The 23,813-nt window shown below is 40.6% G+C and overlaps 1 protein-coding gene across 1 annotated transcript; it reads right to left on the bottom strand.

Moving 5' to 3' along the window:
• Positions 1 to 2,553: 2,553 nt before the first annotated feature.
• AMIGO2 (adhesion molecule with Ig like domain 2) lies at positions 2,554 to 5,891 on the bottom strand. The gene is made up of 2 exons (XM_057702658.1): positions 5,471 to 5,891; positions 2,554 to 5,090 (listed from the first exon to the last, which is right to left on the bottom strand). The coding sequence occupies exon 2, from the start codon at positions 5,025 to 5,027 to the stop codon at positions 3,462 to 3,464; it is 1,566 nt and encodes a 521-aa protein (XP_057558641.1). The 5' UTR covers positions 5,028 to 5,090; positions 5,471 to 5,891; the 3' UTR covers positions 2,554 to 3,461.
• Positions 5,892 to 23,813: the final 17,922 nt, after the last annotated feature.

Here is a 23,813-nt window from a genome sequence, read left to right as displayed (position 1 = left end):
TTAAAAAGTGTATTTTAAAGATGTAACTCATGAGTAACTAGAAAGTCTGTTATCATGAACCTAATATCTTCTAATTATAATGAAAAAATATTGTAAAGCCCAGGAAAATTTCACATCTATGATCTTTGCTTGATTTTTCCAATGAGTATCCATCTCTCTCACAACTGTGTAATAAAAATATACTAAGTACCTTAAAAGAATAACCCAGTTACATAAATCCAGATTATTACTTGGAAGGAAAATTATATAAAAGTTTTGAATGGAACAAATTTATAAAGTACAAATTAGTTCTGTTCCTATATTTAAAATACATGTGATCAGGCGTCTACCAAAAAAAAAAAAAAAAAAAAAAAGTAAGAACTTAAAATTCCACACCATAACATTCAGTTCTATGCTTTTACATCACCACGCCTTCCTATTCCTGTCCAAAACAGCATTCAGGATCTTTGTTTGTTTCTTTATTAAATTTTTATTGAAATATAGCTGATTTATAATGTGTTAGTTTCAGATATACAGCAAAGAGATTTAGATATCCATCTATATTTCTATCATCTATCTATCATCTATCATCTATCTATCTATCATCTATCATCTATCCATCTATCTATATGTTTTGTTTTGATTGAAAGTATGTTAGTTTTGATCGTAAGTATGTTAGTTTTGATCTCAGCTCAGCCCATCCTTTAACTAAGCATCTCGATTAGGACCAGCCAACCTCAGGCTCTCCAAACTCCCCACATTCCCTTGCCAAAGGCAGCATGCATTTCCTAGGATCAAGAGTTTGAGGGCTGAAGGACCCCAGAGATCCCCTTCAGAAAAGGTTGAATTCAGAGATCCCCTGCAACCTGCCTGCCAGCCAGTCTCTTTCACACTCAGCATTAGGGTGATCACAGCTCCTGGAGGCAGCCCTTCCCCTTGCTGGAGAGTGTTAGTGGTTCAAGAGTTTTCCCTTGCGTCCAGACTCCCTGTGTGACCCTGAACAAATCACAGCGTCTCTGAGTCTGAGTTTCTCCAAATATAAACAAAGAAGGAGTAACAATTTCAAAGGTTACACAGATCATAGAATTCTTCCTAATTACCTAAATGGCAGGAAGTGGAATAAAATGTTTTCCTGTAGGGACTTCCCTAGTGGTCCAGTGGTTAAGACTCTGTGCTCCCAAGGCAGGGGGCACAGGACGGGTTTGATCCCTGGTGGCGGAACCAAGATCCCGCATTCCACACGACGCAGCCAAAAAAAAAAATTAAATTAAAAAAAATGTTTTCCTATAATATCTTTGGGGCTGAAGGCTCTTATCTAACAGGTGATGTCTGTGTTTAAAAGGCAGAGGCAGGGACTTCCCTGGTGATCCAGTGGATAAGACTTCACCTTCCAATGCAGGGGGTGCAGGTTTGATCCCTGGTCAGGAAGCTAAGATCCCACATGCCTTGCCTCCAGGCCAAAAAACCAAAACATAAAACAAAAGCAATATTGTAACAAATTAAATAAAGACTTTAAAAAATGGTCCACATAGAAAATAAATAAATAAATAACACCAGGCAATAAGGAATTGTCAACGCAACTGAGCATTGGCTAATACCCTATGCCCTCAACACATATCCTGACCATTCACCCACTCCTTAACCCCCAAGCTGACCAGTGTCTGCCACTGGGAGCCTGACTTGGCACTTATCAAGCTGTTACCAAGTACCCACTGTTTCCCCAAAACCACCATTGCCAAAGTCAGTCTTCCCTCCTCATCCGGGTCTAGAGTTCTCCAAGTATTTGTTACTGTTGCCTACTTCCATCTTTTAAAAATTCTCTTCTCCTTTGGCCCCAGTGATAACACATCCCTGATTCACTCTCCTTTGCTGTTTTTTGACCTCTCTTTTGTCTCATTCTTTCGCTCCTTCACCATCTTCATCATTAAAAATAACCAGTTTTTGACTCTCTTATCTTCACCAGGAAGAATCCTGAAACTGAGCTCTCCTTAAAACCCTGTCTAGTCTATTCACTGTGTGGCCTCAGACAACCCACAACCCTCTCTGGGTTTTATTTTTCCCTGAGAAACGAAAGGAGCTGGACTTGATGATCCAAAATCATAGTCCCTCGGAGCTAGGCAGTGCTACGCTAGTCTGTCCTAATCCCATTCCTGTCCTCCAGTTAGTATATGGTACACTTTCAGAAAGCCAGTGCAAGTCTGTAATGGAGCTAAGACCATCAGAAAGTCATCACTTCCAGGGTGGGAAGGAATCTTAGACATCACCTAGTCTGAAATCTTCATTTCATAGCTGAGGAAACCTGGGTCCAGAGTGGGTACTCGGTTACCTCACAGCAGAGATGGGAATAAGGAGGTATCCAGGGCTCTCAAGGGTTCCAAAATCAGACCTTAAGTGTCTTCCAAACCTGGTTGAAATGCATAATGGTATCAGAGTAAAATGTGTATTAACTGTGTAGGACACTTTAGAGCCTTTTCCCCTCTTTTAAAAAAAAAAGGAAACTTTGTACTATAACTCTAAGAAATTTGGAGAGATATTTGCTATAGAGGGTGCTTAACACAAAGTAGCAAAATTGAATCACATAAAACACCTTAGATTTATATTTTTAAATAGGCAAATAAAACAGAATGAGTCGCAGAACACATGTTTACATTAATTCAAATGTCCAAAGCACGATACAGTGGTATCTCTTTAATAGTTCATATAACTTAAGACTTACATACACACAAGCATATAAACAAATATTAGTTTCCTAGAACAAAGGTTGAAGAAGTCACTCAGACATTTTGGCATCGACACCTACATATTTATGGCAACAAATAATGATGGCTTTAAACTTTCAATAAGATCTTTTGTATAAGGATAGGAAATGTACAGAATGGGAAGAAGACAAACAAATGTACCTCTACTGTACTATTTATCTAACACCATATGGGATGTGGCACTGTTTAGTAAATCTGATTAGGATAGTCTATTTACTCTGGTCTGCAATGATGACATGAACCGAATTATTCCCAAATCTAACTTTACTCTGTGCTCGAAAAATAATTGCTGTTTGGTTCTTCCTTCTACATCTTTTAAAAATGAATGCAACACTTTACCATAACTCAACTTTGGTCCCAATAAATTAGGAAAATCTCTTTTTCAAGAATACTAACACTTGAAATTTAGTTTTTCTTCCAAGAATCCTGAGTGAAAGGGCAATGTCAGTTATGTCACCTCCAGGCCAGCTTTGAAATTATCAGTGGTGCTAAACACTAAGATATTATCTAGAACTTAAACTCCAAAAAACAACCCCATCTTTCTCTGGCACAAACCTAAGTGCTTTACCACATTTCCTATTAACCAGTGGAAAAAACCCTTTGGTTGTATCTCAGAAAAACAAAACAATCCCATTTCTGCCCTGTTGTTTAGTTTTGCAGACCGCACACAAAGTTGAATATGAAGAGATTCAACCACTACATCATACAAATACAGGCACAAAATTAAGTGGAAGCCACAAAGGGTGTGTCTGAAAACACTGAATTGACTGAATCTGAGTCGGATTTCACTCTCGCGGACTTCAAGATGCCCTCAGCTATGACTGTTTCACTGGGAAAGAGCCTGACTTTCCCATTCTGCCCTGTTGCAGTATCCTTCAGGGGTTCCAAAAACACCACTCTCTTCCCGGCCCCTGCCTTCCGTTCATCAGCAGGGGCATGGCTTTCAGGGCCAGGAATGAGAATAGATGCATGGACATTGCTTTGGTTTAGCATATTTTTTTGTCTCTTGGGTTTACACTTGCAGGGACACGGCGTCAGATAGAGGTACAGAAGTACCAAAACAATGCTGGCCACGCAGGCTGCAAGAGTGGTAAAAGCTGTGTTAAATGCCTCGTGGGCATGGGATCTGTTTACGGTGAAATTGCTCACGTTTATTGTGACGTCCACAGTTTCATTTAACAGACGTTGCCGATTCATTGCAACACAGGAATATACTCCGGCATCCTCAAAACGAGGACTTTCTATGACCAGACTTCCATTGGGAAAGACATGAAAGTTTTCCATTTCTTTATCGGGCTCCAGCACTCTGTTATCTGGACCGACCCACATGAAATCGGTATTTGCGTTACCAGTCTTGCTGTCACAGTGGACAATCAGCCTTTCCCCTACTTGAGCCTCGTGAATAAAGCCAAGGGCACGGAAGGAACCATTGATGATACTGTCAGAGCAGTTCATAAAGCTATCCTGGAGCAGAAGCACCTGATGGAAGTGCCTAGCGTCAGACCACAGGCGACAGGTATAATCATTCTTAAAATCCATCACTGAGCTGAAGTGCCTACGATACCAAAAGATCAGCAGTGAGTAAAGGGAACAGTCACAGACAAATGGGTTTCCATGAAGGTAGATGCCTCTCAGCTGCTTTCCTGGCACTAAATTTATATGATGCATCGGCAGGGAGGGGATCCGGTTATAAGAAACATCTAGAAACATCAGTTCTGCTAGCTTGAACCTTCCTACGTACAAATCCATGGGAAACTGCGTGAGAAAGTTTCCACTTAAGTAGAGTTTCTGCAGTTGGGAGAGGCCTCCAAACGCTGAGGGATCGAGATAGGAAATGTGATTGTTGTAAAGCAGAAGCACTTCCAGAACCTTCAACTCTTGGAATACTGCACTTTTCACGGTCTTCAGCTTATTGGATGATAAGTCAAGACACTTCAGATTTGGAGTGGTGGAAAAACTGTCCGTGGAAATGCTCGTGATGTTGTTATGCCGAATAATGAGGGTGTTCAGCTTTACAAACGATACCGGAATCCACTCGGAATCCAGAAGCCCAATTCTGTTATAACTCAGATCCAGTCTCTTGATCAGTCGGAAGAGGTTCCCAGGCACCTTGGACAGGTTTTTGTTTGTGCAGCTGACGATGTCAGTGGCACAGATGCAAGCGGTGGGGCACACCCCGGAGGCGCCACGGCTCACAGTCAACGTGATCACCAACAAACACAGCAGTTCCCTGCAGCCCGGTCTGACAACTCCAGGCAGGGTGGGCAGTGCGTGTAAACGTAAAGACATTATGGTCGCCTCTAAGTCTCTTCCAGGCGCCTTTTCCACCAGCTCAGCCTCCCACCAATGAACCTGGTAAACAATCAATATTTAAAGAGGGGTAAAAAAAAAAGCAAAGTTAACTAGCACTAGTTAACCCTTAAGAGTAATATCTGGCTTTCTTTCCAATAACTTTTGAAATGGAGGGTTTTCTTCTCCCCCCACACTGGGGAGCCTAGGTGTCCTTTTTACTGTTGGATGCAATTTTTCCTGGGTTACTCCTGCTTACAGACATTTACTAGTCCCATTCTATCAACACAACCGTCTCAATATCAGAAACTCAATTGTTTTCTAAGGTGCATCCTGCGTTGTTTTTTTAAACTCTCTCCAAGAGACACAAAAATACACAAACGCATCTTATAAACAATTACACGGAAATACTTAGCAAGCCACCGGTCCAGAAAGCAACTCACAGAGCTGGGAAGCCTCACGGGCTCCAGGAATAGGCCGCCGACGGTGATGTCTTCTGCAGGTCTGTGCGTCTGTCTGTCTGTCACTCCGGCATCTTACGAGTTCCTTTCCCTTTTGCTCCCGGCGGGCGGCAGCCTCTAGCTGGCTCGCAACTTTGGGGAGTTTCAAGCAGCCGCGGCGGCGGCAGCAACCCGGGGCGCAGGAAACGTCTCTGCCGGCTCCGGTTGGTTCTCCCAGGCTCTCTTCATTGCTCCGCTGAAGGTACCGCCTGGGCGCTCTGGCCGTCGCGTGCCCGCGCGCGCGCGCGGGGCGCCCCACTCTCGGAGCCTGGTCCGGGGAGCGGGGGCGCGGGGAGCGGATCGGACCCGGCCCCGCCTCTCCGCGCACGGGAGGCTGTAGGGCCCGGGTGCCCGGGCGGCGCCGGCCGGGTTTTATCCCCGCGCGCCCGGGGTCGGGTGAGGGGCGCGGAGACCAGTCCCGCCCCTGCGCGTCCTCCCTTCAGCGGGAACCAGATCCCGGGCTGCGGGCGGGAGCCGCCTGGGCGCGCGGCGGGGGGCGCGCACCGCGGGGAGGGGGCGGCGGCGCAGCCAATCCGGGCAGCGGCCGGCGCCCCCTCGCCCCCACCCCGCGGCTCCGCCGCCGCCTCCGCCGCCCTCCTCCCGCCCCTCCCGGGTCCCGGGAGAGCAGCCGCACGGGTGGGGCGGGGGTCCACACCGGAGGCCGAGCCTGGTGTCCCCCAGAGTGAGGACGCGCTCGCGCACTCCTGCCGATCGAGTCCGCCAGCCTAGCCGGGATCAGCAGCGTGCTGGGGTTGGGGGGGGTTAAGGGACACGCCCAGCCCCGGAGAGAGAGGTGTCACCCTTGAAGCCCCACTTCGTCGCGACAGCGGAGGTCGCCTGCCTCTCCCACCCAGTCCGCTGAGCTCCCCGACCTCTTACGGCTTCCTTTGGACGAGGGCCAGGGGGCTCGCACAGCGCCAAGTGCAGTAGGTTTTAAAGGTTTACAAAACAAACACAGAAGCCGTCTTGCGTCTCGCCCTGACTTGGGGAAGAGGGGGTGGCAGGGAAATCGGCCTTGTTCCCTCCGGTGCCACAGGATCTCTGCTAGGGGGAAGGAACCGGGAAAGCGCAGCGGGGACACTCCGCACCTCCCTGGGAAAGTTCTAACCCTTTCCTAACTCAGGAGGAAGCATCAGGGATAGTGCCCCATTCGCGCAGGAGAAGCGCAGAAAGAAGGATTGGAGCCAATCAACCGCCTGGAAGGCGAAGATAAGAGTATTAAGCTTAAAAGAAAAAAGAAAGAAAAAAAAAAAATCCCAGAGCCAGATTTTTTTTTCTTTTTCTTTCTTTTTTTTTTTTTTTTCTTTTTATTTTTCTTTTTCAAAATGTGTTCGCGCCGGACATTGACTGATCCCAGAAGGGATGTATCGCGAGGAGTTTCGTCATCACTTCGCGAGAGGCAGGCTAGGAAAGGTGCAAGGCCAGGTGGACAAGGCCAGGCAAAATGAGGTGGGGGAAGGAGGGGGGTGGAGCTGATGAGCTTTACGTTAAAAATCCATTTTTGTTTAATTCCGAGATCAGTTTTAACGACGGGATTTGACTGAGCCAAATGACCCATTTATCCATTATATCCGGATTGAAAGAACTAAATTACTGGTCTGACAAGAGATACTAACCAAAGCACAAGGGAGAGGGACATTGAAAAGCAGACCAAATTGAGAAAAACAGTTGGGGGCAGGGCACATAACTAGTACTATTACTTAAAAAATAGAAGCCATGATGTAGACAACGAACTCTGTCCACCGCCCCCAGCCCCCCACACACCCACTTGAGCAACCTTGAATTTAGTGAGTTGTTCTCTACATTGTCCATGAGGATTCGTGTGGTACCACGGAGCTGTTAGGCCAGCACCAAATTTAAGTAGAATTGTGTCCATCGTTAATTTAGTTAGGCTGTTTGTGGAATGAATCTGAATAGCACTGGTAAGTTAAGATTTTTCAGGCGAGAGCAACTTGATTTAGATTAGTTTCAGTTTTATGAAAAATAGACGTTTGTCGTAAGAATACAGCCTGACATGCTTCAGGAAAGCATTCTTTACTGCGAACTCCCAGGGGAGAGGCAGAGGTTGAGATTTTCTAAAGTTTAGGCCACACTTACTTGGGTTCTCAATAAAACTGGGTCTCCAGGCCTTCATTTTTACAGTTAGAATGATTAACACAGAGAAACGGGTTAAAATTACTCAAAGGTATACTTTTTAAATGACTGATAAATGATCAGGTGTTTGCAGTATTTTACTAAGTAACCTAACATCCTATTCAAAGGAAAACATAAAAGTGGGAAAAAGACCTGTATTTAAGACAAAAATAGTCTAAAAAGAAAAATGACTTTCAAAAGTGGGAACTATGTTATATTATTAGGGCTGCAGGCACATCTTAGAAACATTATGCAAAGATTACACAGCCTATATAAACTAAATGCACTCAAAATCCACAGGTAGGTTTATCTATTTGGAGACCTAACTTTGGGGATTCTGCACATTTGCCAAGGGGAAAGAGTTTTGGAAGGTGTGACTTTACTTGACTTGGTGAAGAGAAAGCTGAGAGTTGACCTTAATTCGGTGAGACCTTACTTTGTGGAAGATACTTTATGTCTTTCTGGCATCCCTTGCCCTTCTTCTACCAGAGCCACTCTTTCCACTAGCAGGTATATTCCACAAGGGTGAAATGTTATGTGTTGGACACTGCTCTATCCTTAGCTTCTAGAACCCTGCTTGACACTTGATTGTCACTGTAGGAATTTTTGATGAATCAGCTGCTGAATGGAGAACCTATTCTAGGCTTACCTAACCTGAATCCGCTCATTGCCCTCCTGCTCTCTATACTTCAGAAAGCTTGTCTGAAAAATAGAAGAGAGGGAAAGAGGAGCCCTGCAAACATTATTTGAGTCCTGGATCCAGTAGTGCCTGAAGGCCACTGCACAATTTTACTTCCTTTCTAATTACATTCCCCTCCCCCATCCCTTTTTCTTTTTCTCCTCCTCCTCCTGCTCCTCCTTCTTCTTTGCTTAAATTATTTTGAGTTGTGTTGATGTCACTTCTGACTGAAAATGTCCTAGTATATATGATGATGTTAATTAGAAATAAATATCTGTTGGACTATTATGTGTCAGACCTGAGCTCTGCATTTTACATGCATTATTGCATTTACTGCTCACCAAAACCCTGTGACTTTGTATAATCCTATAACCCAGATGGTAAACAACTGTGTTCCAAATTATTTGAAAATGGAATGGGACAAAATTAGCTTGAAGCTCCATTTGAAGGATTTAGATTAAACAGAAGAGAGACGTTTTTGACAGGGTAGTTCCAGCCTGCAATGGGTTGCCAAGACAGATGGTTGAGTTGCCTTCTCAGGAGTTTAAAATAGGACAGATAGATATTTCTCTGGTCTTTTCCACATGGCACAATCTATTGGGGTTTTTTTTGACCATTCAGTAATGACTCCAACCGTGGATAGGAGAAAGTGGATTGACATTTGATTCTGAACCCAGTGTGCTCAGGCAGGTGTGGTCCTTTGAATGTCTGGCTGAGATTAGAAGTAACTCCTGCCTAGGGGCAGGGATTTGAGTAGATGAAATCCCATGGTATCTTCTAGCCCTGTGATTTCCAGAATCTCTTAGGTTGTAATCAAAGATGTAAGGAATTAGAGATATGAGACAAGAAATTGTTACAGCACTAGTTTGATGATTTGGAGTCATTTTTACTAATAATGGACGCTTTAATAGCACTTTATATGCTATGAGGGGCTTTCACATTTTGTGTCTCATTTGATTCTGGCATGCATCAGGTGTATTTGGGATACCAATCTGAAGTTGCCTCTTTTTTAAAAAAATTTATTTTATTCATGTATAGTTGATTTACAATGTTGTGTTAATTTCTGCTGCACAGCAAAGCGATTCAGTTATACATATATATGTATATACATTCTTTTTCATGTTCTTTACCATTATTGCTTATCACAGGAGATTGGATATAGTTCCCTGTGTTATACAGTAGAACCTTGTTGTGTATCCATTGTATATATATATATTTTTTAGAGTTTTTCTAATTAATTTATTTATTTATATATTTATTTATTTATTTTATTGGCTGTGTTGGGTCTTCGTTGCTGCACACGGGCTTTCTCTAGTTGTGGCTGGGGGGGCTACTCTTCATTGTGGTGCGCAGGCTTCTCATTGCTGTGGCTTCTCTTGTTGTAGAGCACGGGCTCTAGGCACATGGGCTTCAGTAGTTGCGGCACATGGGCTCAATAGTTGTGGCTCACGGGCTCTAGAGCGCAGGCTCATTTGTTGTGGCGCACGGGCTTAGTTGCTCCGCGGCATGTGGTATCTTCCTGGAGCAGGGATTGAACCCATGTCCCCTGCGTTGGCAGGCGGGTTCTTACCCACTGCGCCACCTAGGAAGTCCCCATTGTATATTTAATAGTTTGCATCTGCTAACTCCAAACTCCCAGTTCATCCCTCCCCACCTCCCTCCCCTTTAGCAACCATAAGTCTGTTCTCTACGTCTATGAGTCTGTTTCTGTTTCATAGATAAGTTCATTTGTGTCATATTTTATGTTTTGGTTTTTTTGCCAGGAGGCATGTGGAATCTTAGCTCCCCAACCAGGGATCAAACTCATACTCCCTGCATTGGAAGGCAAAGTCTTAACCACTGGACCACCAGGGAAGTCCCTTGTGTCATATTTTAGATTCTACATATAAGCGATATCATATGGTATTTGTCTTTCTCTATCTGACTTACTTCACTTAGTATGATAACCTCTAGGTCCATCCATGTTACTGGAAATAGCTTTACTTCATTCTTTTTTATGGATGAGTAGTATTCCGTTGTACATGTATACCACATCTTCTTAAGCCAATCATCTCTTGGTGGGGACTTGGGTTGCTTCCATATCTTGGCTATTGTAAGTAGTGCTGCTGTGAATACTGGGGTGCATGTATCTTTTTGAATTATAGTCTCCAGATAGATGCCCAGGAGTGGGATTGCTGGATCATATGGCAACTCTAGTTTTTTAAGGAACCTCCATACTGTTTTCCATAGTGGCTGCAGCAGCTTTACACTCCAACCAACAGTATAGGAGGGTTTTCCTTTTCTCCACACAATCTTCAGCATTTATTATTTGTAGACTTTTTGATGATGGCCATTCTGACCAGGGTGAGGTGGTACCTCCTCATAGTTTTGATTTGCATTTCTCTAATACTTAGCAATGTTGTTATGTTGTTTCATGTACATTGCGGGTGTTCTTCAGGGACAGCTCACAGGAGCATCTAGTTCTGCGGGAGCCTGATTGTTGCATGCAGAAGCTTTCTGCTGAGAGCCCACTTTGGGGGCAGCACTCTTGGTGGTAGGGTTTTTGCAATGTGACTGCAGCCTAGGCCTGCAGGAAACACAACGTTACCCACCAGCTCTGGAAGTGCACTCCTCTCCTGCAACAGCCTTTTGATCTGCTCCAGTTGGTTTTTGTAAATTGCCCAAGATTTGAGGTAGAACCAGATCTAAAACCAAATACTATGTCTCCGGCTGTATGGAGACTTGAACTCCAGCCCCTATGTTCTCTGAATGCCACGTGGCATGTGTCGCCTATGGCTGGATACTTTGGAAGCACCATAGGCTAGAAATGGGGCAGGGAGTGGAGATGGGGCATGCAGGAAGTACCCACATACCATCCCCAGGGAGAGCCCACAGTGGGGCAACTCTTTAAGCAATTGCCAGTCACCCATCTGCTCTATCTCCTGTCTTCATGCACATGGACTGGATAGGATCTTCGCTGTTGTTGTTGTAGTTTTTAATTCAGTTGAAATAAAATTCACATAAACAAAATTCACTGTTTTGACCATTTGAAAGTATACTATACAGTGTTTGATGTTATGCGACCATGACCATGATCTAACTCCAGAATAATTTCATCACTCCCCAAAAGAAGCCCTGGACCCAGTAAGCAGTCACCCCCAGTTCCCCTCCTCCCAGCCCCTGGCAACCACTAATTTACTTTCTGTCACTATGGATTTGCCTATTCTGAACATTTCACATAAATGGATTCATATAAGATGTGGCCTTTTTTGTGTGGCTTCTTCACTTAGCGTAATGTTTTCAGGATTTGGATGGGATTTTTTGGCTAAAGGTTGTAGAACCAGTTGGGATCAGTCCTTTGACAGTCTTGTGTAGTTGGTTTAGTTGCACTTGAGCTTAGACATGGGGCATCTGCCCCTGTCGTTGTCAACACTGAGGTCCGAATTCCCATTTGTCCAGAGTCTTCAATTATGAAAGTACCAAGACCCTGTGTGATTACAGAAACCTAGCAGTCCTCTGAGCTAAAGAGGTCTAAGTTCCAGTCTTGGGAAAAAAATGCTTTCATCTCTCCATAAAACCCAAGAATCAATTAAGGATATGACAATTAATGATTTCTTAAATTCCTTTTAATTTCAAAAAATGAATCTGATTTTCTGATTACAATGTGTCTGCTGTTGCCCAGGCCTCAGGAAGACAGATGATCAGAACACAGGTACTAACCAGTTAGAGCCAATCTGAGTTTAGTTCCTTCCTCCGGGTTAGTTATTGCTGCACTAGGCAGACACAAACTCCTCCTCTTTCACTCCAATGATGTCAGTCTCATTGATGCTTCAAGAAAAGTAACTGAGGGCAAGTTGTCTATAGTTGAGCTATTGCTTTAATTTATTAAGTATTCGATCACAAAGGAGCAGCATCATTTTTCAGAGGAAAAAATAAAGGTGCATCCTTAACATGCAGCAGGGATATGGGTGAATAAATGAGTGTGCATCCATCCAGCATCATGCTATAGGCACATACATACAATGGACTATTACTCAGCCATAAAAAGGGATGAAATTGAGCTATTCGTAGTGAGGGTGATGGACCTAGAGTCTGTCACACAGAGCAAAGTAAGCCAGAGAGAGGAAAACAAATACCGTATGCTAACACATACATACGGAATCTAGAAAAATGGTACTGATGAACCTAGTGGCAGGGCAGGAATAGAGATGCAGTTGCAGAGAACGGACTTGAGGACACCAGGTGGAGGGGAAGCTGGGACATAGTGAGAGAGTAGCATTGACATATACACACTACCAAATGTAAAATAGATGGCTAGTGGGAAGCTACTACACAGCACAGGGAGATCAGCTTGATGCTTTGTGAAGACCTAAAGGGGTGGGATAGGGAGGTTGGGAGGGAGGCTCAAGAGGGAGGGGATATGGGGATATTATGTATACATGTGGCTGATTCACTTTGTTGTACAGCAGAAACTGACACAATACTGTAAAGCAATTATACTCCAGTAAAGATAAAAAAATATAATGTGGCAGAGAAATATCTGGTGACATAACAAAAAATTACAAAAAAAAAACCAGCTCTTCCAATGTTTGTAAAAGAAAATACATGTGTATATGAATTATATGTATGCATAGAAGATCATCTGAAAGAGTATATACCTATTATCACAGTGGCTTAAAATTTTTTCTTCTCTTATCTGCATTTTCTATCTTTCTGCAATGCTTTTGTGATAAGAAAAATCACAGTGAGAACTCATCATTGTTTAAAGTTACCGATGACCAAGTCAAGTGCGTCAATGTTTCTTCTTTATTGTGATGCCTACTTAATATTCAGCAACTCTAGTTTCAGGGAACAAATCTTCTTCTGGCTTCTCAGGCAGGAAGTGACTCTGATTTCCCCTGACTTGAGGTACAATCACTGCTGCCCCCTCTTAGCACAACTGTCGTTTATTTGGCAAATATTCCCTGAGCATCTGCTATGTTCCAGGCACTATTCTTTAGCCTGAGAATTTCAGCAATACGTAAGTGCTACTGTAGCTCACAAGTCTTACTAGAATGAGGCACACATAGTCACTCACATATTTCTTGTTGGCCAACTGTCCATATTCCCAGGTTTGCAACTCAACAGCCTTGGCTGGGATCAACTCCCAGCAGCTGTGAATCCTTCCCTCTCACAACACATTTTTAGACCCGACTTTGTAAGGGAGTGTGGTCCCCTGCCCCACACCACCATTGGTTTCTCAATGGGAAACAAAAGTGACAACTAAAAACTTTTTTTCCTAATCCAAAAAGTACTATTGCATTTCTTGTAGAAAAAGTGGAAGATACAGAAAAACTAAAAAGAATCGGAGAATTCCAATTATAATCTTACAGGTAAATGTATTTCTGCTGAAAGAATAAATCCATTGTTGTGAGGAACCTAAGAAGGTTGCAAAAGGATGGTTTTCTCTTTGTCATAATTATGTAACAAGGGAAACAAGCAGACCTTTTTTTTTTTTTAATACTCTAAATTCTCAGCCTTAGGAATAAAATAAGCAGATGAAAATTTGCTTTATAAAATTCAGTCTTAAAGCCATGTATCTGGCATTATGGTTACTTTCATGATTTTGGTCATAAATGATAGGTGCTCCAATTTTCATTTTGCTTATTATTGGCCTGAAGGGATCATCTAAATGAATTCTTAAATGCTATTACATCTCTCAAAACTGCGGCTAATTTTATATCTCTGAAAAATATGGATAATTTTTAACAAACCCACGTTAGAGAACTACATGAAGCATTCAGACTCCAATTTTAAATCCTTTAAAAAAATGTGATTTCTTGTAGCAGTAATTAATTTTGCATACCTTTGTAAAGGTGATATCTGATTATTCAAGGAACTATCTGATTGGAAGCAATCATTATTTGCTGGTCAACATGTACGCAAAATAGAGTGAAACAAAATTGACAGAGAATAATAAACACCCTATTATATAACTAGCACTGTTGCAAATACTAATTCAATTATTCTCAGCAAATACAAGGCTCTCTCTGGTGAATGCTCCGTGAGTAATTGGCTCTGAAACTCTGACCTTTCAGTCTGTGCTAGTGAAAAGGAACATCGCATTCAAATGGAGGAAGGCAGAAGGACCTCTGGAATGATCCAAGGAAGTGAGCTTGATAATAAGACCCAATATTCATTCTCACCGTCTACCAGGCTTCCCATTTAATTCTTACAAGGGTCCTAAGAGATGGCTATTAACATCCCCATCTTCTAATGAGGGCAATGGGGCTTAGTTGGTTTATATAACTTGCCCAAGATTAGAGGTAGAACCAGATCTCTCACCCAAGTCTGTTTCACTCTGCTCTGGTGCTCAACCATGAACTCTAATGCTTCCCATTAGGGAGTAGAAGGGTCAGCCATAATTTAAATTCCATTCAGCAAATATTGTTAGTTCTGGCCATACTCCCGGAGCCATGATGCGGTTGCTCTCCTCTAGGAATTCGTAGTGTTATTAGAATAATTATAGGATATAAGACAGTATATAATTCAATTCAAATTGGATATAACCAAGAGCTAAAATATTTGCAACAGAAAATATGTACTTGGGGCATTGAAAATTCCAATACAAGCAGAATTTTAGATCTTACTCATTTCTTCTAATTTTAGGTCAACCATTGCTTGATTGACCAAGTAGCTGATTTCTACAGAGTGAATTGGATACAAATAAAAACATAATTCAGGAGAAACCATTTGAATGAAAATGATCTCTTAGAATTAAGCAACGATAATATGTATCCTTCTGGCTCATTTTATCCACAGCATTCACAATGGAGAATTATAAGCAAGGAAAGTGGTATCTCTCTCCTGGTACATGCAAAGGGTCTGAAACATCCTCTAATTATACACCAAATGGCAATTTAAAAAAAAAAGTGCAATGCGGTAAAATTGAGCATCGAATAAAGAAACAAATCCCTGGGTTCTGGTGCCAGAACTTACATTTACTAACTGTGTGACCTTAGGGAAGTGACCCGGTCTTTCAGAGTCTCAACTCTCCCAGTTACGAAGTGGAAATGCAGTACCCACGTATGTTCTATTTGAGTTCATGAGGTTGATGGAGATGAGACACGTGAAAAGTGCTTTGGGAACTACAGAGCTGTAAAAGAGTATTACAGTGAATCCTGTTCATGTGTTATTCATCCTTATTGCCCTTGTGCCTTGGACGTGATCTGACACAGCACAGATGTTTAACAAATGTTTGTTGAACCTAATGGAACCGAAGCTAGGTTTGTGTGCAGAATAAACAGAGCTAGAGAGGTGTCTCACCACAGTGATGTTTGTACTAATTATGTGGCTCCCCTGAGCCGGGCTGTACCAGAGCACAGCAGGTCCTCATTTGGTCCTTGTTTGGAGAACCTGCTGTTGGCTCAGCCCTGCCTTACTCTCCATGGTACTCTCAGCTGCTGCAGATGGGGACAAGCCGCCAGTCTGCATGCCCGGGCTGCCCAAAGCCCCGGGGGACTTGAAGCTGGCAGGTTGTGGGGAACATCCTGGGTGAAGACCTTTAGTTAGGAGAACTGACTGGCAATGTCAATACACACTGGAGAGTACCCAAAGGGGTTTTGAACTGCAGGGGAAAACAAAAAATAATAATAATAATCACTCTCTCCGGAGAGCAGTTTTGACGTGCTGCTGCGTGCCTGTTGCATTGCGATAGAAATGCCTGGTAGGAAACCAAGGAAGGTTTCCTTGGAAGCTGCTGTGTGGAAGAGGTCAGGTGCAAATCTGAACAAGTTGCTGGAGGATGAGCCTGCTCACTGACATTTCCTACTTTACAGAAACAACCAGATGATGGGAAAACATGCTATTGTGGCAGCTGTCCACATTGATCTCTATGTGGAATTTTTCATGTATTCAATTATATTTATTAGAACGGTTGGACATCTGAACCTCTCTTTCCTAAATCTCCTTTGCTGGGAAGGCACTGAGAACCTTAGTTCTATTTTCATAAGTAGAATAACACTGACACAATGAATATCAAATGTGTTTGTTTGTTTGCTTGTTTGTAGGATGTGTCTGGGGGGAAACCTGGATGGTGGGCTCTTCAGATGGACTACCTTGAAAATATCAACACAGCCAAAGTTGGCAGGTCCAAGCTTGATATTTTTGCTGTCCCAGAGTTAATTTGATGTGTGGAAAATGAGTTATAATATAAACTGAAAGAATACCTACCAATGAATTTAAAGCAAAAATCAAGAGGATCAGAACTTGATATGGTGCTAATCAAAGTTTTTGTCTATAAGAAAGCTTTCAGAAGCCAAGTGCATAATCACAAACAAATTTGCTGAGTGTGAAACAATAGAGAAGAGGAGTTAGTTTGATGAGTTTCGTGTTTCGTGGTATCCAGCTATTAGAGCATGACAGATCCATTGCCACAGGAGAGGTATGTCTGCCAACAAGACCACATACTCAGGTTGGCTGGACACAGCACTGTCATCCCTGGGCAGAATGTGCCAAGCAGTTAATCAGTGAAATCTTAGATTACACAAGAAATACAATGATATCCTGATTCTGCCCCAATCAGAAAATTACTCTTCCTGTTAATCTCTCCCTCTTTCTTCATCAGTGCAATAACAGAGTAGCAAAGGCAGAACAACATCATAAATAAGGCAGAATGGTGATCATGCAGAAGAGAGGCAGATGGACAAAGAACACAGAACTCTTATGGGAAAGAGTTCTCAGAAAGCTGTGGAACTCTTCGGAGAAAAAAGCCAGTCCCCAGAAATAATCCTGAGAAGCAGGCGTTTTGCAGAACCTCAGTAAAACGTAATGATAAGTATGTATATTGAAAGTAAACTGAATAATGACATAAGCAGAAATTGAGTTCTGTCCAACTATTTTGATGAAAAAAGAAAAAAAATTCCAGCAAAGACAGTCATGAGATAATCATGTAGCACGTACAGAAGAGGGTTAGCAGAACAAGGGCAAAGTCTCCCAAGTCAAGGAACAGAACATTTCCTTGACTTAGCACCCACTAAGTCTGTATTCCCTTCCAGTAGCTAAACTCCCTATGATAACCGCTCCCCTGACTTCTATCAACATAGATTAGTTCTGCCTGTTTTGAAACATTATAGACATGAAATATATACTCTTTGTGCGTGGCTTCTATTGCTCAACTCTATGCTTGAGAGTTTCATCTGTGTTTTTGTGTGTAGTCATAACTTATTCTCACAGCTATATAGTATTCCACCGTATGACTATATCACAATTTATTTAACCATTTTATTTTTGATAGACCTATGGGTAGTTTCCCATTTTTGTCTATTACAAGTACTGATGCCATGAACATTCTAATACATGTCTTTGGATGAACATCTGCACAAAGTTCTACTGGGTATAACCCGGAAATGTATGTGCTGGGTCACAGGTTATGCACATATGCAACTTTAGCGGTGACTGCTAGCTTTCCAAAATGGTTGTATCGATGCATTCTCCCACAAGCAGTTTATGAGAATTCCAGTTCCTCCACATCCCTGTCAACACATATTATTCTCCATCTTTTTCATCTTAACCATTTTGGTGGGGAGGTCTTGATATTTCATTGTGCCTTTAATTTGCATTTCCCTGATAAGTAATAAACTTGGGCAATTTTTCATATGTTTATTGATCATTTACATAGCCTCTTTTATATGTCTTTTGCCCATTTCACTGTTGAACTGTCCATCTTTTTCTTATTGCTTTGTAGGAGCTTTTTAATAAATTCTGAATCTGTGTTTTTTATCATATATATTATATAGGTATACGTTTATATGCTTATATATGTTTAACATTTTATCCCACCCTGTAGGTTGCTGTTTTACTCACTTTGGGTGAACAGAAGTTCTTAGTTTTAATATAATCAAGTTCATCACATTTTGTTTTCTTTTATGTTTGTTCTTTTTTATTTCCCATTTTAAAAAGCATTGCCTAGTCCAAGGTCATGAAGATGTTTCTCTCTAAAAGCTTTACTGTTTTATCTTTCATTTTATTTCTCCAGTCCATCTTGCTATGGTCTGAATATCTGTTTTCCACCCCAAACTCTAATGTTGAAATCTTAACCGCCAAGGTAATGGTATTAAGAGGTGGAACATTTGGGAGATGATTAGTTCATGAGGCCTCTGGATAGATCCCTGCCCTCTTCTGCCTGCCATGTGAGGTCATAGCAACAAGACACCATCTGTGACTGAGGAAGCAGGCCCTCACCAGACGCCAAAGTTTACGGTATTCTTGTTATAGCAGCCTGAATGGACTAAGACACATCTGGAATTAATTCTTGTGGGTAATGTAAGGTGGAAGTCAATATACATTTTTTTCCCATATGGTTATCCAACTGGCCCAGAATGATTTTTTGAAAAGATCACCCCTTTCCTTACTGAATTGCATGGTCATTTTGTCATAAATCATGTGATCATATAGGTGTGGGTCTGTTCCATTGAACAGTTATTTGTTCTTGTACTAGTACCACACAGTTTTGATTATCAATAGCTTTATAATAATAATTCCTGATATAGTATAAGTCCTTCGTGTTTGTTCTTCTTCAAGAATACCTTGGCTATTCTTGGCCTTTTGCGTCTCCAATGAATTTTAGAATTAATTTGTACATTTCTGGGGAAAATATCCCACAGCTTGGATTTTGGTTGAGAGTGCATAGAGGGACCATATCTTTATAATATTGAGTCATCCAATCTGTAACAAGCCCATTTATTTGGCTCTCCTTTGTTTTTTCTTAATAATATTTTTTAATTTTTAGTTAGAGGTACTATACAACTTTAATTAGATTTATTTCTAAGTGTTTGAGTTGGGGGATGCTATTATAAAGGGTTTTTTTTCTATTTGTTTATTGTCAGTATGTACAAATATGACTCATGTCATAGCTCAGACTGCTATAGCAAAATATCATAAACTAGTTGGCTTATAGACAACATAAATTTATATCTTACAATTCTGGAAGCTGGGAAGTCCAGATCAAGGTGCCAGCAGATTTGGTGTCTGGTGAGAGCCATCTTCATACACACACAGTGGCTTTTTGCTGTGTTCTCACATGGTGGAAGGGGTTGGGGATCCTTCTGGAGACTCTTTTGTAAGAGCACTAATCCCATTCATGAGGGCAGAGCCCAAAGGCCCTAACTACTAATACCCTCACCTTTGGGGTTAGGATTTCAAAATATAAATTTTGGAGGGAATACAAACATTCAGTCTATAGCAACTAATTTTTGTATGTTGACTTTATATCCAGTGTCCTTCTTATATTCTCTATTATTTATTATAAGAATTTGTCTGTAGATTCTTTAGAAATGGTCTATGTGCATGACCTTATTGCCTGGAAATGACATTTTTGTTTCTTCCTTTTCAGTCGCCATGATTTTATTTCTTCCTCTTGCCTTTCCCACTGGCTAAACCTCCAGTTACAATGTAGATAGAAGTGGTTACATAGCCATTCTTGACCCACTCCCAATATTAGGGGGAAGGTTTCCGTATTCTACCAATGAGAATGATGTTTGCTATGAGTAATTTGTAGATATTCTTTATCACATTAAGGGAGTTCTTTTCTTGGTTGGCTAAAATTTTCATTGCAAGTGAATGTTGAATTTATCAAATACTTTTTCTGCATTCAAGATGATCATGTGATTTTACTCCTTTCTATGAATGTGGTTAACTGAGTTTATGATTTTTGAATGTTAAACCTGCTCGCACACCTAGACTAAACTGCACTCAGTTTACTATATCATAGATTTGGTTTCCTAATATTTTGTTAAGAATTTTAAAATAATTTTTATGAGAAAGATGGGTTTGCAGTTTTCTCGGAATGCTTGTCAGAGTTTTTAAATCAAGTTCATGCTGTTTTCATTTTTTAAAAGTCTGGGAAGTTCTGCTACTGTTTCTATCTTCTTGAGGAATTATATGTGTTATTTTTCTTTGTACTTTTAGAAAATTCATTGATAAGCTCTCTGGGCCTAGGCTTTTCTTTGGGGAAGGATTTTTAAATAATGGGTTCAAATTTTTAAAACACACAGAGCTATTCATATTTTCTATTTCTTCTTCTATCAGCTTTGGTAAGTGTGTTTCTCAATGAATTTGTCTATTTCATGCAAATTGTCAAGTTTATCTGCATAACGTTGCTTTTAGAATACTTTTATTGTGTAATCGTTAGTGATATCCTCCCTTTCATTGCTGTTGTTGTTGCTTTGTGTTTTTTCTACATTTCTTTATCAGTCTTGGTTTTATTAATTTTGTTAATATTTTCAAAACCAATTTTGGGGTTTTTTGATTTTCTCTATTATATGTTGGATTATTATTTCCTTGACTTCAGTTTTTATCTCTATTATTTATTTCCTTAGGTTTGGCTGCTGCTTTTTTTCTAGTTTCTTGATATTAATACTTAAATCATTGATTTTTACACATTTTTCTTTTTACTATATGCTTTTAAAGCTATAGATTTCCTTCTAAGCATCACTGTGGTTTTTTTCCCATAAGCTTTGAAATGTATTTTTTAATTATTCAATTTGAAATATTTTCTATTTTTTATTTATCCCATGGATTATTTAGAGTATATTGTTTCATTTTTAGGCAGTTGGGATTTTCTATTTTCATTATTAGTCTCTAGTTCAATTCAAGGTGGTCAGAGGAGATATTCTTAAATATTTCAACATTTTGAAATTGTTGAGACTTTATATTACAACACCTTGGTTTTAATAAATGTTCCACGTACACTTGAAACGAATACGAATTGGTCCTTAGTAGGTACAATTTTACATACATGGCAATAAGATCAGGTTTGCTAATTATACTGTTAATATCTTCTGTATCCTTACTGATTTTTTATTTTTGGGTTATTCTACCAGCTACTGAGAAAGATATGTTAATGCCTCCCAGTGTGATCGTTGATTTGAACATTTTTCTTTTTTGTTCTGTCCATTTTTGTTTGACTTATTTTGAAGCAATGCTATTGGGTGCATAGAGACTTAGAGTTGTAATGTCCTCCTATTGGACTGACCCATTTACAATTATGAACCATCTCTCTTTATCTCCGATAACATTTCTTGCCTTAAAGTTCACATTGATACTGGTAGATTTATACAAGCTTATTTTGTTGTTGTTAGTGTTTGTATGGTATGTTTGTCTTTCCTTTTACGTTAAACATTTCTTTATTATTAAATTTAAATCATATAGTTTTTTTTTTTAATTTAGTCTGACAAGTTTTACTTCAAGTTTAGTTCACTTACATTCAGTGTAATCACTGACATAATTAGGTTTCTAGATACCATCTTATTTTTCATTTTCTATTAAGCTTTTCCCTTTAATATTCCTTTTTTCCTTTCATTTTATGTTCCTTTTCCCTTCTTCTTTTGCCTTTTTTAGATTATTCAAAATTTTTTAATTATTGAATGTTTTTATTCTAACTTAAAATGATACATTAGCTTCTTAATCTGATAATAGTTATCCTAGATATTACAACACATATCCTTGATTTATTACAGAATGATACAAATTATTATTTTTAACATTCCTCCGATATTATTAGGCCCTTAAACCTTTTAAGCTGTTTACCTTTCCTGGCTTTTCTGTTCTTCCTGTTTTGCATTTTAGTTCTACATAGATTTTACTCTACAAAAAACATTGCTGTTATTGTTTTGTACAGTCAATAGTAATTTATAAATATCTGCATATCCTTTCCAATGTTTTTTACTCCTTCCTGCATTTTTTTTTTTTTGAAAATAAACTAGCAATGCAGCCACTGTGTGAGTTAAATATGCTGGTTTATATATATATATTTGAGATGGAATTTTGATTAAATAATCACCAAAAATTAGATTGTAAGTTTGGGTAAGATAGCTTTAGTATCGAAGTCAGACAGTAATACAGATTTTTCAATAAAGTCCAGAATTTACTCAGTCAAATTCAAGCACTTACTGAATGGTGTTCTCCAGTTTTCAAAGAGCATCGACATTCAGCTCTCAGTTGATACTGTTAATAACTTGATGAATAAGCCAAAAAGACAAAGAAGTGGGGATTATGGGAGGAAAGAGATTTGCCCACATTTATACACCTTGCACTGAACCCAAGTTCCTTGATGTCTACTTCAGGTCTCTATCTGTATCAACTGGAAATACCTAAAACAACTGATATGTCTATAAAGATGTGTGGTTACCGAAAATACATCCCTCAAAATACACAAGTTAATTACAACTTCTTAAATGATCACCCTCTTCCTTCTTTTTATAGCTCCTTATCTAGATTTTTAAAACTCAAAACACACATAAACATCTGCCTGTGGCAAACAGAGTAAGTTTCCTCCCGGCTGGAAGCTCACATTAAAGCCACACAGAAGTGAGGAAGGGGAAGTGAAGCAGATTATATTATGTTTATTTTAGTCTTTCTGCTTAATTTTCCTTTCCAGACACTGGACTGAACTCAGTTTTCAGAACCAGAAAAGAGCATTGTTTATGTCTCTGTATTTATTAACACTCTGCTTTTAGAAATTTTAGGTACAATAGATTCCAAGAGTATTTTGGGAACTTCTCACTGGTGATATCTAGATTGTATTCAGTGGAAAGTCAACAAACACATACCCCAAAGAGCCATTAATAAAATAAACTCTTGGGGTGTATAAGGCTCTCCTACTCTTCTAGCACAAGGCAAGACAGAAAAGGTGCTTACTAAGGTTAACTGAATGAACGAATGAATGAATGACAAGTACCTCAGTATCTAGCTCTGTCTCCTCAGTTTACCAAAAGATTATCTTGGCCCCATTCACAGGGATGGCAGTACCACCATCGAAGCAGCAGTTCACTTTCTGTCGAATTTTTAGTAGAGGGAGAAAAAGGATGGAGAATCAGAAACCACATTTCATCCATGCTCCAGACACTGTTCTTCTTGCCTTTGTGCTATAGCGGACAGGGTCCTGGCCCTCTTTGAGTGAGGCTTGCCCAATGCCACCCTTTGAGGAGAAAACATTTGGTGTGGAGTAGTGGTTGACATGCTTTGGGACACTCGTGCCTCCTCCCCAGTTCCTATCTCTGCGCATCCCTGCTGTTCACAGTCTGTGCTGTAAAGGACCGGCCTAAATGACCCTGACCTCACCCCATGTCCACCTCGCCCCAATCCAAATAGACCAGGAGCAGACTCATGGACAGCCACAATCAGATTCTCTCACAATTTGAGCCGAATTACAGAAATGACAATCAGTGGCTGTGGACTCCCACTCAGAACTCACGTCCAGTCTGGGCTGAGGTTGGCACCAGTGCACGCCAAAGTCAAGTACAACCAAAGTTGCTTGAAAGCCAAATTATGAATAGTCAGAGGAAGCCAAGTCTTTAGAGGGAAGATATTGGATATGCTTAAAAGGCAAGGAGAAGAGTCAAAAGAGAAAGAGTAAAAATAAGAGAGAGAGAGAGGGAATCAGAGGATAGAGACCCACTGACGTTCAAGTTCCCAGCTTAGGTGGCTATGAAGTCCAGCTGGACTTTGTTTCCTGCC

This window comes from Hippopotamus amphibius, chromosome 12, assembly GCF_030028045.1.
Source record: "Hippopotamus amphibius kiboko isolate mHipAmp2 chromosome 12, mHipAmp2.hap2, whole genome shotgun sequence".
Lineage (NCBI taxonomy): Eukaryota > Metazoa > Chordata > Mammalia > Artiodactyla > Hippopotamidae > Hippopotamus > Hippopotamus amphibius.
This window is presented reverse-complemented; position numbering and strand designations above follow the sequence as displayed.